The sequence below is a fragment of the Thamnophis sirtalis genome, unplaced genomic scaffold (genome assembly GCF_051295495.1).
Source record: "Thamnophis sirtalis isolate CommonGarterSnake01/CBP01778 unplaced genomic scaffold, rThaSir2_p1.2 scaffold_4, whole genome shotgun sequence".
Lineage (NCBI taxonomy): Eukaryota > Metazoa > Chordata > Lepidosauria > Squamata > Natricidae > Thamnophis > Thamnophis sirtalis.
The window spans coordinates 49,099,003-49,116,281 of NW_028261384.1; the positions used below are offsets into that span (position 1 = coordinate 49,099,003).

Here is a 17,279-nt window from a genome sequence, read left to right on the forward strand (position 1 = left end):
CCGCCCCGTGCCAAATCAATGAAGCGGTTGACGTGATGGGCCGGGGGCTTGAAGCCGTTATGGACTGGATGAGGATTAACAAGCTTGTGCTCAACCCGGAAAAGACCGAGTGGCTGTTGTGTTTTCCTCCCAAAGATTTGACCAATAATCCAACACTCAGGCTGGGGGGTCAAATTTTACACCCCTCAGAGAGGGTTCGCAACTTGGGAGTCCTCCTGGATCCACAGCTGTCATTCGACCACCATATAGCGGCTGTGACCAGGGGGGCATTCGCCCAGGTACGCCTGGTGCGCCAGTTGCGACCCTACCTGAATCGGGAGGCCCTCACAACAGTCACTCGGGCCCTTGTGACCTCTAGGCTGGAATACTGCAACGTGCTCTACATGGGGCTGCCCTTGAGGAGCATCCGGCGACTTCAGCTAGTGCAGAACGCAGCCGCGCGAGTGATTGCGGGTGTACCTCGATTCACCCGCATTACACCTATCCTCCGCGAGCTGCGCTGGCTACCTGTCGATCTCCGGATGCGCTTCAAGGTGCTATTGATCACCCATAAAGCCCTACATGGCAGTGGATCTGGATACTTGAGAGACCGCCTTCTGCCAATTACCTCCCTACGACCTATAAGATCTCATAGATTAGGCCTCCTCCGTATTCCATCGGCCAGCCAGTGTCGGCTGGCAACCACAAGGAGGAGGGCCTTCTCAGCAGTGGCCCCGACCCTTTGGAACTAGCTCCCCGTAGAGATCCGTACTCTCTCCACCGTCCAGGCCTTCCGCATAGCCTTGAAGAACTGGCTCGCCCGTCAGGCCTGGGGATAAGGACTGTTACCCCGCCCGAATGTAGTATGCATGTTGTTTGCTATTTTATTATGTGTTGTAATCTCAATGTCGTATTCCCCCCTCCCTTGGTTTTCTGTGAGCCGCCCTGAGTCCCCTCAGGGAAAAGGGCGGCCTACAAATACAAATAAAACCAAAAACCAAAAAAACCAATCATAAATATGAAAAAGTCACAAATTACTTTTTTCAGTGCCATTGTAATTTCAACAGTGACTAAATGAACTGTTGTAAGTGGAGGATTACTTGTACCATGATTTTGAAATACCCTGTTGAATGTATTTGTATTAAATTCCTGTAATTCCTCAAGATAGAGAGACCTTAAAAATATCCATAATGATATTTGTTAATATGCAAGATATGGCCGTACGTTTATTTCTCAAATCAACTATTGATTTATCAGGTAGAATTTACAAGTTCTACCTGATAAATCTTATTCCAGATCAGAATAGGAAATAAATATATAGTATTCCAGGGTAAATTCAACATGCTTGTATTAATCTTAAAAATCCTGTATGGCTTGTTGCCCAGAAACCTGCAGGATCATCTTTATCTTCTGAAAAGTTTGGTTATTAAATGATGCTGTCAGCATTTCAATTAATATGTTTTACTGGGTTCCTGAAAACTACCCCAAGACCTATTGATCCTGCAGTAGACAAGCAGTATAAATAAATAAATACAGTAAATACATTTTCTGGGAAATAAATGACATTTTAGATGTTACTGATCTACAACTGCCAGAACACCTTTCATCACTAACCATGCTAACAAGTACTACTGGTAGTTGTACAGTAGTCATTGATTTATAACTATTTGTTTAGTGACTATTTGAAATTACAATGGCACTGAAAAAGGGACTTACAACTAGGCCTTGCAATTACAACTGCCACAGCATCCCCATAGTCACCTGATCAAATTTGGGCATTTAGCAACTAGCATGTATTTATCACAGATGTAAAGTCTTGAGGTCACATTATCACCATGTGCAATTTTTCCATTTGGCTTCCAACAAGCAAAGTCAATGGGGATTCATGTAACAACTGTGTGATTCACTTAACAACTGTGGTTTATTGACTGAACAAAATAATATTGAAAATTGGGTGTTACTCACTTAACTGCTTTGTTTAGTGACAGACGTTCTGGTTGCAGTTGTGGTTATGAGTCAAGGGCTGCCTGCAATACAATAATAACTAGAAATTCTGAGTTGCCATTCTTGCTGGGGAATAATGGGAAAAATTCTGATAATTATAGTCCAGTGCAATTTAAGATTGTCATATTCAAGAATTGTGTTTATCTTCTTGAATTCTCCTAGTGTTTTCATTGATCAAAGATCAAATAACTGATTCTGTATAATTTGATATGTGAATATTGTGTGCACTTTGAAAAATAAAAGCAATTCTTTGCCAAAAAATTAACTTCACTCAGTTCATCTCATATTTACTTTTCATGAAACCTTTCTCTCTCATCACCCGAAGTTTCATTTGAGCTCATTTCCAACTTAGCATGCATGCATATCTATTAAAAAATTAGTCTCATTAATTTAAATTGCTTTCTCCACTTGGTAGATTTCAGATAGTAATCTTAAATACAGTATTTACAGTTGATCGCGCATATTTATTTGAAATGAAATCTACTGAATTCAAATAGATTACTATTTGCTAAGAATATCTGGAACCCAATTAAAAGTAAAACCCTCTGAATTCAGTAGATTGCCTTTCAACTAAATATAAATCAGCTGCAAATCATGTATTAAAAGTTATTGCAAGTTAACTTCAGAGTAAAATGGTACAAAGTGTAGGATTATGTTACAAAAACACCATTTAATCCATAGAAACTTTTCCTCATGAGTAATGTCACTGAGCATGCTTAGAACAGATCCATCTAAGAGCCAAGAATGTTAGACCTTACCTTACTACTATGTAGTAAGTTAGAAAAATATGGTATAGACAGCATCACCATCAGATGAATTCATAACTGCACTCAACGTGTAGTCCTTAATGGAACTACATCTATATGGAAGAAAGGAGCAGTGGGGTACCCCAAGGCTCTGTCTTAGGCCCAATTCCCCTCAATATTTTCATAAACTATTTAGATGACTTATCAAATTTGCAGACAATAACAAGCTTGCAGGAATAGCTAACACCACAGAAGATAGGCTAAAGATCCAGAAGGTTCTTGTCAGACTTGAACACTGGGCCCTATTTAACAAAGAGAATTCAATGGTGAGAAAAGTAGGGTTAACAATTACACAAGAAAAACCAAATATAGAGGTATAGAATAGGTGGATTCTGACTCAATAGCAGTAATTGCATGAGGGATCTTGGAGTCCTAACAGACCAGGGCTGTCAAACTCTTGGCCCCTGGGCCGGATGCATCATGCCAGTTAACAAAGGGAAAAAAAGTCCCAATACATCATGTGACACCCACCCTGATGATGTGGGTTTGACACCCCTGTAGTAGACAATTATTTAAATATGAGCCAACAGTGTGCTGCAGCCAGCAAAAAAGCCAATGCAATCCTAGGTTGCATTAGTAGAGTGATAAAATCAAATGTTAGTACTGCTATTGGACTATTGCATCCAGTTTTGGTCACCACAATATAAAAAAGGTTGAGACTCTGGAAAGAGTCTGGAGATGAGCAACAAAAATGATTAGGGTAAAACCAGGGACGTGCAGTCACTAGAGGCAAGGGAGGTGGAGCCTCACCAGTCTCCTCAGGAAAAAGAAAGAAATTTAAATTTTTTTAAAAAATAATTAAAGCCAAGATAGTTGCTACCAGATTCCAGCTCACAGTGGCTTGGTGTCTGCTTAGTGTTAACCAAAGCAGGAGGCGAGAGAACTCAGGGCCTCTTTTCCATAAGGAATTTTTCGCCTTCTAAAAGTTAATAAAGAGTTAAAAGGCAAAGAAGTTCAAATGGAAAAGAGGCACTAATTCTCCCGCCTCCTGATTTGGAAGCAGCCAATCGTGTCTTCTTGAGCATGCTTACGTTGGGCGGGGCGTGCTTCAGAGGAGAGAGGAGTGGGCGAGAAGGAGGAGGCTGCCTCTTTGCTGCAGACCTGGGCGCTTGGTTGCTCCCGCGATGCAAATCCCCCCCCCCCCGCCGAGGCCGACCGCTGCCCTGCTGAGCCTCACCAGGTATCAACCTCACCGCACGTCACTGGGTAAAACATATGAAGGCTAAAACATACAAAGAATGATAGCAGGAATTGAATATATTTAGTCTGAAAAAGAAACTAGGCAAAGGGTTGCACTAAAAAATCTCCAAGCTCCCTTTCAACTCTGTTATTCAAAAACAGCCCAACACGAAAATCAGAAGTCCAAAAAAGAGCCGTTTTCGCCCTCCCCAGGCTCCTAGAAAGGATCTGGAGTCTGGAGAAGGTGAAAAACGGGTCCACTGTGCCATCATGTGCCAAAAGCAGGGGAAGCGGGGGGGAGGGGGGGAGAGGGGGGTCACATGCATGGAGGGAGGGTACATAGAATTATGGGTGTGGGGACGCATGTGCAGGAACACCCCCCCCGCACTCCTCCCGCTTTTAGCACACAATGGCAAAAAGGTTAGTCATCACTGATCTATAGTATACCAAAGTATCAACCAAGATAGTCACCAGATGGCAGTATTTCTTAGTTGCAATCAAAATCGTCCTTTGGATTTTTGCAGCCTTATTTGATTTCAACCTATTTATAAATTTCCTTTGAAATGAAATCATATTGATTCATTCCTATAGATAGATAAAATATCAATCTTACAGGCAGCTGTTGGGAATGTGCAGCCCTCTGCTAACTTCTCATTTATAACTCCCAATCAGCAAAGCCACTAGGGAGGATCAACGTTTGGAAGGTTAAAGGTCATCCACTCCAATAATATAATTTTAATATTTTGGAGAAACTTTGAGATATAAAGGATAGAAATGATAAATTACACCCACTTTCTCCACATTATTTCCAAAAAGGCTATTTAGAAGACAGATAACCTAACTGTGTAGCTGTTTAAATTGCAAGCAGGAAACAATCTGCACAGTCGGTGGGCTATACTGTATATGATTTGGTTCCCTGGTGGTAGGAAATCGGGGGGAAAAACCTCGGGGACAAGCGATCTGGTGTCACTTTTAGTATAATCCGCACCAATCCGGCCTCTCCCGAAGAGAAAGGATTAGTTACTGAGAAAGTCATGGGAATTACGTCCAGATTAATGCCAGGAGCTATTGCCTTTAGAACAAATTTATCCGAAAGAAAAAAGGGGCGGAAATAGAGATATCTGCCAGGCTTCCTGATTCAATCAGCTAGTCGATAAAAGCTCTCCTATTTCTCAAGCGCCCTTGCGCACGTGCTTCTTTCGTCCACTTTTTACGGAAATCCACAAGACCCTGGAAATAGGTGAATCGACGAATGGCAAGATTGCTCACACTTCGAGACAAACTCGGCTCCACTAGTCCCCTCCAGAACTACTTTCAGCTCGGTGCCTCGCCCGTCCGAGCTAAGCGATGCAGAGGCAGTGGTTACACGGCGCTCTTTTCTAGAATGGCGCCTCTGCTGGAAAATGTAAACATTTTGAAGCCACGAAAAAGACGAGGTTTCGACTGCCTTCTCGGCATAACTTCAGAATGGGGTCCTGCCCAACTGAATGCAACTCAGGCAGAAGTATGAGAGCCAAAGGCTAGACTTCAGCAGTAAGGGCAGCAAGCGGAGATTTATAGTGCTTTTTGCAAGTCGAATTAGGACTCACCTTTTGCTTTATGGACATAAACTTCTCTCAGTAATAAAAATGCACTATTCTACAGTGACTGTCAACGTATTGCCCTTTCAGGTGGCGAACAAAAACTCGTATAATTTCTCATAGTGCCTTTAGGCACCATCTCCTTCTCCCGGGGAATCTGCCAATGACTAATCCAAGCTGGGATGATGTCATGAACAGATCTTCTCCCAAAATGTGGCAGAGTGGAGTGAACTTTACACACTGAATTTCCAACATTTCCAACTCAGATTGAGCAGGAAAAACTGTTTCCCCTGTAACTCTTCCATCCCAACCAAATATTTCGGCTGATCCAGATCTCAAAATTGAGGGCTGTGATCTATCCAGACCCTTAGGTAACACCCACGATTGGCTGCAGATGTCTGTGGATTTTTTCTCCCAAAAGAGGCTGCTACAAAGGGGGCATGGATTTACATATTTTGGACCCATTGGCAGATCCCCAAGCATTTTTCTTTCGGGTTGAATTTCTCAAGAAAGCCTTTTATCAGTGAATAGACTATCTGTATGTTTTATCTCAGGACATCTCCAATTTACATAAAGCCCTTCCACCTCTACCACCTTGGTCATATGACATAACCTTCATCTCATTCATCACCCAATAGCTATTCAGTGATTAAATACAGCCGATGCTACCCCATTACAACTCCAAAAGGTGTAAAATCTAAAAAACTTGGCAGTGCAGTGAGGTGATCTGTTGTTTCTGTGGCCAGAAGTTGTTTTTCAGATATGAAGTGGGAGCACCATACCATGAATCTCTGACCAGAACAGCATATGCAGTAGGCAAAGTAAATTTGTAGAAAGCTGAAACAGTGCACATCACAAATGATACCCAGAGAAGACATTCAGAATTAAACTGTGTATAAAGAATAAGTGCAAACCTCACTCTCTCCTCTCTACTATTGATGGTGTACCTTAATTTGGTAATGAAATGTCGGGGGGGGGGGACCTACCAACCTCAGAAAGCACCAAGCACCCTATCTTACAAATCACCTCAGAATAGACAGCAGGCTGGCTTGCTCTTCCTTGTTACAGTTCTGAGATCTGAACGTTTCTTCTCACCAGGTGACACTGCCAGCAAAGAATGGTGAAGACCCTAGTGGGGAAATGGGTGGAGCAGGAGGGCATATTGTCATATTCACCACTGCCCAAAAGTTGTACTGAGCAGATGGAATCAAGAATCCAGATAACCAGATGGCAAGGTTGTTACTTTGGCAGCAGCAGGAAGATGCAATTTAAACCACAGGTGTGGAATGGCATCTTCACCCTTCTGGAAACCTTGAACACCAGGAAAGCAGGTCCTCCGAATTCTCTCTCTCTTTCTCTTTCTCTTTCTCTTTCTCTTTCTCTTTCTCTTTCTCTTTCTCTTTCTCTTTCTCTCTCCCTCCCTCCCTCCCTCCCTCCCCCTCTCTTTTTTCAAGTCTCCCTCCCTGGGACATGGAAAAGCAATTAGGAACTCAGGCAGAAAATATAACTTGGAAGTTCAGAGAGGGAGTTCACACTGAGAGAGTTACGAATAGACTCAGTAATAGGTGTAAAACTCAGTGGGACTGCTTTGAGTGGGACCTAAACTGGGATCATTGCAGGATGTATTGCAGTGACCTACCAAACCAAGCTCAGCAGAAGCCGCTCATTTTGTTTAACTTTTTGCGGTTGGCAGCCGTTGGGAGTCCCGCTGCTGCTCTCCTACGCATTTCTCGTCTAAATCCGGATGCGTGCTTGAAATGAGGGAAGGGTGGAGTAGAAGAAATCATTTTTCATTCAGTTTGCACGGGCACCCACAAATAATACACGCGTGTATTATGGCATGTAGTCGGTCACTGACTTCGTCTTTTCAGTTTGCTCCCCACTGACCTGAGACTAGACTTCCTACCAGAGCGCAGGTCACGATTCATTCAAACGTGCAAACCGCGAAGCTGCTGAGGGAGAGGGTCACCGCCTTTGTTCCTGGCCTCTGCGTCGAAATGTGGCTTGAGTTCTTGCTGTTTAGACTTTTTCATTGAGTAAAAGTGAGCTCATGTTTATGGGATTTGTTGCGATCAATTAAGAGCAGTGCCTCCCATTGGTCGATATGAGGAAAAGACTTTTAAAAGCGTTTTTAAAGAGAACATTACACATCCTCCCCCCCATGTGTCAGGTTGATACAAAACAAAAAACACTTGAGTCTTACATTTCATTAGTGAAATTCAGCTTCCTTTAAAATGTGCTTGGATGGAAGACCACCAGGAAATCCTAAATCTATAGGCTAGATTAAGAAGTTGGAAAAAACTATCCAAAGGTTGGGAAATCACCAGGAGTCCCTCGAAGTGACTCTCACCTTTTACAACACCTGGATTGTGAAGATTGTCTTCTAAACAAGTGGCAAAGTTAACACATTTGTCAAAGGCTTCGGAACTCGACCACTTGTGACCTATATTCTGGTTGATTTTATATGAGTTAAAACACCAGAAACAGGACACGAATCTCATGGATTTCAATGTGCTTGAATTAGGTGCCAAAATACACAGACTTGTAATTAGTGAAAGTGTCCCTGCACCTGAGTCAGTAATCAGCATGCGTATATTTACCAGTCTTACTTCCTGCTTTCTTTCCCCATTGTTCCCAATTTCTGCTTCTTATGGCAATCAACTTGACCTTCATTCCTTGCCTCAAATTTTAGATCTGGGCAACCAAAACCTACACTCACAAAGACTCTCCGTGCTAGTCGCCCTATCCACTGTCTTCTGAATTGGCAATAAAAGCTACTGTTTGAAAACCACGCACTTCATGCAAATCGGTCTGCGAATTCAATCCCAGGGAGATCCACTTTTGCACATGGGCGCTGATGGAGTCCAGCCCGCAGCGAATTATTTGAGGCTGTAATCGGCAGCTGTAGCGGTAATGCCAAAGCAGGTTTGTATGTTACGCGTGGACGCGCGTTTACAGCACTTTCAACTTTCCTACTGTTATTGTAAACAAATAACTTGCATCTTTCATCTCGATTTAAATATAGATTTGTTTATCACTGTCATCTTAGGCGGATTAATTAGATACATTTATTCGCAATTTGGCGTCTGGCACCCCATTTTAGGAATGCCTTATCATAAGGTGTTAATTGGGGCCAGCCAGGCACTTATAAGTTCCATTAAACAGTGTGAGGACTTTTCACGAGTTTTTTCCCCTCCTTCCTGCCACCCCTCCTTTCTTCTTTCCTTCCTTTTTTTTAAACACTGCAGTGAAAAAATATACAGGTTGCGTGGAAACACTACTGAAGGAAGGGAATCGCTTTGCTATTCGGCAATTGGCGCAGGACAATCGAGGAATAGAGAAAACGAGGGAGCAAATGGAGATTGGTTAGAAGAACAATCCAAATTGGAATAGTTTCCGAATTTTACTTTGGAGGCGTCTGAGTGGCACGGAACAAAAGACCACCCCCACCCATGCGACCGAGAAAACAGACAACCTTCGGAACATACAGGTTTCCTCCGTGAGGAAAGGGATATCAAATTGGAAACTGCGCTTTCTGACCGAAAATGGTTGGGTGCCGCACTTCGGCTTTCATCTCCTGGCTGAGTTCAAGAGACTCTCGTGATAGTGGCGTCCTAACGCGGAAGTGCCGGGTCCAATTCTCTGCCTGCAGCTGGGGGAAGAATGAAATCAGAAGTCGTGCTTTTTGCGTAAGGGGGTTTCTGAAGACTCGCGGCGGACTGCCCCGGCCTCGATTTCAAGGAAGCTCTTGGAGGCCCCTTCCGTCCAAGGAGAAAGTCAGACGCAGTAAGTCCTCAGCGCGCTAGTTATCCCCCCAACAAACTAAAGTCTCGGCTGCAATCACCTTACAAACAAAAGGGTATGTGCGGTATCTTTATCTATTATGTGTTACAATTATTTTAATTAAAAATGCACTATACGTGTATATTGATTTTAACTTTCTAAGCGCCAGGATCGTTGATCATCTGATTTAAATCAGGAAGACATGGGTGCATACAAGCTTCGGCGTGATAAAAATGATTTTAAAATTCTATCCAGAAATTGGACAGAACAGGCCCCTGGTCTTCGAATTAAGCCTGTGACGCGACTTCCACTTGAAATTGAAACGCTTCGGTTTCAAGGAAAGTCTCTGCTGCTGGACGTAGATAAGGACTGTCGCCTGGAGGTCAGAAAATGGACCTGCGCAAGATCCAAGAATTCCTTCTCTTCATCCCTCACTTGAACATGTTGCCATTTCAGGGAGAGTCCCCGGACAAAGCGGCATTGGAGTATCGCGGAGCGCATGTAAGATAGCCCGGACACGTCTTCCTTTGGCTACTGGCGCGAGTCCATATTTTCCCAAGCAGAGCAGGAGAAGACCTCCGTTCTCTTCAATCCCGAATTAGCTGCCGACGGGCACAAAGAGGCTATGGAAAAAGGCGCCTGACTCGGGATAGTGTCTCGCACTGTATCTGTAATGTTCGCATCGATAACGCTAGGCGCTCCAGAGTTGTCTGACTTCGCTCCTTCTTGAAGGAATGCGAAGGGAGATCCAGCAAACCTAAGGGAGACCTATTCGCTTTTTGCTTATGTGGACCAAGTTCTACCTCTTTCTGGGGGGTTGGCTAAAATTCTTGTTCACTGGGGAATCTGGGGTTTTATGGCTGGGTAAGGAAGGGCAGCCTTTTTGGTTGTGCAGCAGCTTAACAGAGAAATGGGATGTCGCAACCTTCTGATCTTCTACCGACCCTGTTCTACCTACTTTGTTGAGAGCCTGTTGCCAAAATTATTTTATTTTGGAATAACAGTACCACTTGCTGTTTCAGAACAGGACCCCATCCGGTACCAAAATCTTCATATAGCATTTGCAGTGAAAAGGAAATTTCTCAACAACTAATATCATTGTAATACATTTATTATAAATTATGTACAGATGAGCATCCCCCCAATAAAATTAATGCTTTGTTTTAAAGCCTTTTGTGACTTCAATATCTGATAATATTTACAGACCGCGCAACAGGAAGTACAACACTTTTCATATAAAACAGTTGAAAAAAAAATACACTGACCACTTACCAATAAATAGACATTTTGACATACTCCCAGCCTTAGTGCCCACTTTCAATTTAGAATTGGTTTAAATGGAGAACTCCCAACGTATCCTCTTCAACTGCACTGCCATAACTAGAACTAGATAGTATTTTGCCATACCCTACAATTATGCCTAGACACAGAGCTGTACATATTATATGGAATCATTATTTGCTATTTTTGTAAGAATATTTCACTGCCATAAGATCAAAAGTCCCCCAGTCAAAAAAAAGTTTCACTTGCTATAAACTAAGACTTTTGTTCTTGCATATATGAAGAATTATTCTAAAGGAAAAGCCTCTAAGTATTTTTCAGATAGTCGATAATAACAGATCCAATTTGAACTCTCTTTTTACAGAGACTTCTAAAGGAAATTTAGAATTTCCTTTCTCTAAATTGTTTGGCAATGCACAAAACATAACCATTGATTAAAATGTCCTTATGTATTACCATCCCTCTTTTTGATCATTTTGAAGAAAACCTAATTTAATTTTAGAATACTGCTTAAGTATTTTCCCTTAAATTTTGTAAATGAGCAGAAGAAAGAGACTTTATTTATTTATTTTAGTGCTACCTTGTTTTCTTCCATTTTTTTTTCCTGTGGAAGTCAGACAAAAACTTTGGCACATTCTATAGAATTGCACAAGACCATTTCAAAAGGTGACGATACCAAAGGTTCCTCACCAAGGGATCTCAGCACCACCACTGTACATGTACAGTTACTCAAATTTTAAGACACCAGGACTCAAACATTTAAGAACTGGTATAAAAAGCATAGTAGCCCATGCCTTTAGAAGCATCTTTGCTATAGTCATCAGCATTAATATCCTCACACTTCATTGTTGGAGAGTTTTCATTGCTGGAGCTGTTTGGGGACAGTCGCCGCCTTTTACAAGCACCAATATAAACTCCAGAATCATTTGAATCTAGAGATTTTATGGATGGAGGTGTCTCAATCCAAGATGAACCAATTTCTTCTTTTACTTTTTCTTTTGAAAGGAGGTCTTCAGAGAAACCTGGAGGGCTTGTTCTCGAGGTCCAAGGTAAACCTGTAGACATTTTCCTTGGGTAAGAGCCTCGACTTCCCCATCCAGCCACAGAAGAAAATGTTGGATCTGGGTAATACCCCAGTGCATGGGATGTCTGAATGGGAAGGGATTTGATACCATAAGAGAGTAAGCTACTTGGAGAGTAATCAGTTTCATAGGAATTCATGTCCAGTTTATTGGCCCCAGACTGCTGGACTGGAGTGACAAACCATCTCTGTGGTGGATTAGTCACCTCTTCAGCCTGCTGCGGAGAGAGGAGGCCATTGGTCTGTGGTACAGCTCTTTCACCATTATAGAATCTAGCTGGTGGCAGATTGTTGACAAATTGTTCCTGGAAGAAGGGTTGTACAGTGTACCGGGCTCCTGGGACAATCTGGTGGGATCTAGGAGAATCCGTAGGAGATGGAGTTAATCTGTCATTTTCTGAAGCTGTGTACATGCTACAAATATAAAAGAGAAAGGCTAAGATACTGTTCTTTGCCACTCAGAAATTTGCTGTTAACATGTATGGAATCTGAATGGGGCTCTAACCACAGTTCATTGGAATGCCATCTTAGCGCTAGAGTTTGTAAGTCTAATGTACACCTTTTTCTATTAATACTAATTAAAGATAATAAAGTTCTGTGTTTAAATAAAAATAACTGTTTAAATTTTTTAAAAGTTATATTCCAAACTAAACATTTTTTCTACATCTAGTAGTCTCTGCTAACCTATTGCACACATCTATTGCAGTGCGCAATATACTGATAGGTTCTGTCTATTCGGAAAGCCAACCTCTTCATTCAATAGAACTTAGTCCCAAATACATACTTGTGTTTGTGTTTGTGTGTGTGTGTGTGTGTGTGTGTGTGTATTATTCCTTAGTTACTGGTACAGTTTTGTTATTTAACAGAATTGTTCTTTGCTCAGATGTAAAGTCACTTTTTAAAATATAAAATTCAAAATAAGTATACTAATTAAAAGAAACATTAAGAGCTAATAGAAATCTTTCATTGTCCTTGGCACTATGTAGAAATACACGAATCATTACTTACGAATCATAGTTGTCCCTGAACCCTTTTGCAAAAGGGTTATGATCAATTTTAAGCTGTGTGATCTGGAAAGTAAATCAGAAAAATAGCATGACCTATTTAGATATGTTATACCTAAAAAGACAAATAGCTCTTTGTATGTGTAAAAAGGAAAAAAATATTTACATGGAAAGTTAAATTTTCTATATAAATATTGCTGGTTGAGTAGATTACAGGCCCTTTCAGGCAAGGAATGTTGACTGGCAGATTCCAGGAGGCATGCCCTCACTCCTGCCAAATCTCCTGTCCTCTGGAACATTATTTCTCAGGACTGAGAATGATTCTGACCCTATTGGCCCTTTGTAAGGCCAATTTGTACACCTGACTTCCCAAACCTGGATACAAACATGACTTTGTATACAGGTTTGGGATCCTAAATGTATGAAGGGCCCTGTTTCCTAGCTATATTGATATCTATGACTATTTTTCTCAACTGCCATATATATATTTAATTTGTATTATACTGTAATTGTTTTTAACTGCTTTATGATTGTTCACTGGAGTCACTTGCTTGACATTGGTAGCTATAGAGAATGAATGAATGAATGAATGAATGAACGAATGAATCAGAAAATAAATTTATAATAATAAATTTAAATAAATCTGCTAAATAGATGGGTGGAAAACTGGAAATAGCAATTTACATGTCACATTAATACTAAAACATTCAGCTTCACAAGTCTATTTGCTTACATGTTTTTATCATTTAATTTTAAAAACAGCATGAGGTAAAAGAAGATGCTATGCTACAGATAAAAAAAACAATTGACATACTGAGATTATGTTATCTTACATCAGTGTTCTGATAGGCAGTAACAGCTATGAACTGTGTTTCAGGAAAGTTGAAAGTTTGTGTTTTAGTAGAGTCATTCATATCTTCAACACCATCTTCTGTCACTTCCACAATATGGAGGCGAGGCTGATATTTGTGCAGGGACTGTAGAACAATCATCTGGAAACAGTTTAGCCATCTTTTGTTATAAGACAAATATGTTTAAAATCTATCAAATTTTGTACAGTTAGGATTCAAGGCCTATTTCTCATTTGCATGCCAGTTTATCTCTGTTAACTAAGTTAGACTAAGTCAATATTCAAGACTGCTGGGCTAATTTTGTCTGATTCAGATTGCATTTAAGTACATAATTTTTTTACCTGGGTATTATTATTATTAGCCCCTTTGTTGTTAGTAAGTTTGAGTTTTCCAAAAGAGATTTCCTGTCTCATCCAGTGGGCTCCAGTATTGGGAGATTCAGGATGAACGTAAACTTTGTTGCCTATTAGAAGGAGTGGGGAAAAAATAAACAAAAATATGTTTTGGCTCCCTCCTTCTATACCAGAGACACTGACATAACCACACATTAGCCAAAGTATGTAGCTACTAAGTATCAGATTTAGAAAAGAGGCACTGTTGTTCACACACTTGTACATCTAGTAATATGCTGCCACTGACTTTATTAGGCTAAGGAAATATAGCATCCATAATAAGACCTAAGAATATATCATAATAAAAAAGATAATTTCCTTGCTAACAATTTGCAACATCTTTCAACTATATCAGCCATCCCTTCAGCAATTTAATCATAAATGCAGGATTGTTTTTTTTTTAAGTCTTAATTACAGTTGAAATGAATGGAAGAAATGTAAGAGGGAAATAGCTCTATACTTTCCCAGATTCTGGGCAAAAGCAGAGGCCATCAATATCTCATTTAAAAAGTGGGAGAAATATTATCCTTCCACAATGAAATTTTTGACTACAAGGAAGACAATATATGAGGCAAAAATGCCTCTGTTAGTTTCCTACTCAATTAAGTGTAATGTTCTATCCACCTCTAGGGTGAATAATGAAGATCAAAAACAACACAAAACAAAAACTTCAAACAACCCTCTTCCCCACCAGCTGTAGGCATAGACCTTACATAATAACATCCTACCTTGCATATTATTATCAGCTTTGCCACATGTCACCCATTTTCCTCCCTGGAAGCGCCAATGGTTAGGATCTGCAAGCACTACTTCAACGAAAACATTGTAATGGGCAGTAGGATTGAGGCCTGTTATGTTGAAACTCAGGAAAGGAAACATCCGCCTGAAATGAGAAAGAGAAAGAAAAAAAGGGGCTTTTAGAGAAGTAGCCTGCAGCTATTTGCCAAAAACTCCTGCAGAGTCTCTCTGGCAGCATGTTTCAGCCTTGACTAGCACCTGGGCAAAGAAAAGGAGGCAGATGGTGGTTCCCTTGCAGTTTTATATTTAGAGAGTGCTTGGTTAGGAGAGGGTTTGGCTTCAAACATCCTCTCTCTTTTGCAAGCATCAGAGTAGATGCAGGAAAGAAAAGACCTCACCATCACCTAGCAAAATCCTGTTTTGGAGAATCAACATCCTCCAGCAGTTGTTCCAGTTATCCTGTGTAAATGTGCAGATCTCCATTTTCATCATCAGTTTTGAGGGTTGGAATTTTAACTTTTGAACTTCAAACCCTGATTTCCTGGGACAGGTATTATTCTCTGCACTGAAACCATTTGCTTTTTCTAATAATTATTCAAAACAAACCCATTGGGAAAAATAAGAATTCTGCTGAAATTTATCAAGGAAACTAATTTTAATTTTTAGGACGGGAAATAGAAGTTAAAGGAGAAAGAATAGAACTCCACTTCAAGCTCCCATAATCATACTCTCTCATAGAGGTGGCAGGAAAGACCTGCTTGGAAAGAGCTTGTTTTTAGTTAAAATTGGATTCGGTCTTCCTGAAATCTTAAAATATAAATTTCAGTCACACAAATTGCTTTGCTAAGTAACAGGAAAAGACAGTGGTGTGATTTCTCAGCAACTTTGATCAGATCAATTTCCAAACAAATGGTGCCAGAGTCAGTTTGTTACAACATATTAAAACTAAAAGGCAAATTGAGATTCATAAAATCAAAATACCCAAAAAAATTCTGTGTCTCTTTCAAAAAGGGTCAGAGTGGGTGTGAGATTTTAATGCACTTCAACACATAAATATAGCACCAGTGCTTAAAATCCAGGGTGATTACAGGGGAGGGGAGGGAGCAATCTAAGAAGTGTGCAGTGGCTTCAGGAGACTGAAGAAATAGTATTTCATGAAAAAAAGATTATAGGATTGGAATTCTGAAATAGAAAAAAAACGAAACCAGGGAACACATCAAAAAAGTAAAACCAGAACCCACTTATAAGAGTAGCCAGGATCCTAAAGTGTTTTGCTGCAGATTTCTTCTTTCTTTTAAGTACAACTGGATCGGCTAATTCTCCTTTTCCAAACATGTTTCCAAACCTAACAGGTTGGTTTCGAAGAAACGAATTTACTCGTCTTTGAAACCAGATGTTTCTAGGGCACGCGAAGCCTGCTTTCACCCAAAACTTAAATCCTGACTAGAGAGGGATGCAGCTCCGCTCTCCTTTTGCCACCCACCCCAGGAATGCAGAAGTTAACAGATATGCTCCGGCAGGAAAGCTGCGCTCGGAAAGGCCACTAGTCATAAAAACCTACCTGCCCTGTTTAGTAATGATCATCTCGGTTTGATGTCGGTGGAACTTCAGCCAGAGCGGTCGATTGCAGAGGAAAACTTGGGCACGGAGCCCCCCTGCCCCGCCGGGCATCGCCAGTCCCCCTAGACCGCTGCAGGAGCCCCCCGCCGCCGCCGCCGGCGGGTAAGGGTTATAGAGAGCACCGGGAGGTGCGCCTTGGCCATACTGATAGGTGCTCGCGGCTGCAGCGAAGGGCGTCCTACCCGCTGTCGTCGAAAAGCTGCCCGGCGGAGTCAGCACAGAACCATAGGGGTAGCGCGCTCCACTGGGCGCCTGGTACATAGAGCTGGACTGCGCACTCCCGGGCGTCCCAGCGTACGGGAAAAGCGAACACGGACTGCCCAGCTCGGCATTAGCCTGCGGGCCGGGAGATTGCAGGTAGTACCGTTCAGGACTCAGGCCATCTAAAGAGTAGCGCGCAGGCGGCGGCGGCGGTGGCGGCGGCGGCGGCAACACGTCTTCCTCAGCTGGACACGGCGAGCTCTTGCGCCCGCCGTCCGCGACCTCGGTCACTGCCTTGGAGGGCATCTGTCCGGCAGTGACGAAGGGCGGTGTCTCGCCCGCCGCCTCGGCCTCACCTAACAGGCTTGCTGCCGGCACAGAGGCGCCTCCGAACTTTTTCGGCACCTTCTCCAAGTTCAGGCGCGGCGGCGACCCAGTGTTGAGGTGTCGCGCGGTAGCGCCGGCTCTACCGCCCGCGGCTTCCAGTGGATAAAACGGGGCACCCGGCAGATTAGCAGGAGTGCCAAGGAGTTGCTCCCCCAATTGCATCTCGCCAAGTGATTCCCCCCTCGTCTCCGCCTTGAAGCGTCCCTGAACTCTCGGAGAGCAGCTCTAGCGAGAGCCGCAAACAGCGTGCACCTCACCCCTCCCGAGGTCTACGCTTCACAGACGTCTTAAAGAGAGAGAAAAGGTCGTTAGCCGCCCACTGTGGCGACCTATTGAAAGCCACCCACTGCCCCCGTCCCTTTAATCCCATGCCAGTGACTGCACCCGATTGCG

The 17,279-nt window shown here is 42.3% G+C and overlaps 1 protein-coding gene across 1 annotated transcript; it reads right to left on the bottom strand.

The window, feature by feature from the left end:
* Window positions 1-10,105: 10,105 nt before the first annotated feature.
* On the bottom strand, window positions 10,106-17,048 carry EOMES (eomesodermin). The gene is made up of 6 exons (XM_014057090.2): window positions 16,240-17,048; window positions 14,669-14,823; window positions 13,890-14,011; window positions 13,531-13,689; window positions 12,702-12,763; window positions 10,106-12,107 (listed from the first exon to the last, which is right to left on the bottom strand). Exons 1-6 carry the CDS (start codon window positions 17,046-17,048, stop codon window positions 11,372-11,374), a joined length of 2,043 nt encoding a protein of 680 aa, XP_013912565.2. The 3' UTR covers window positions 10,106-11,371.
* Window positions 17,049-17,279: the final 231 nt, after the last annotated feature.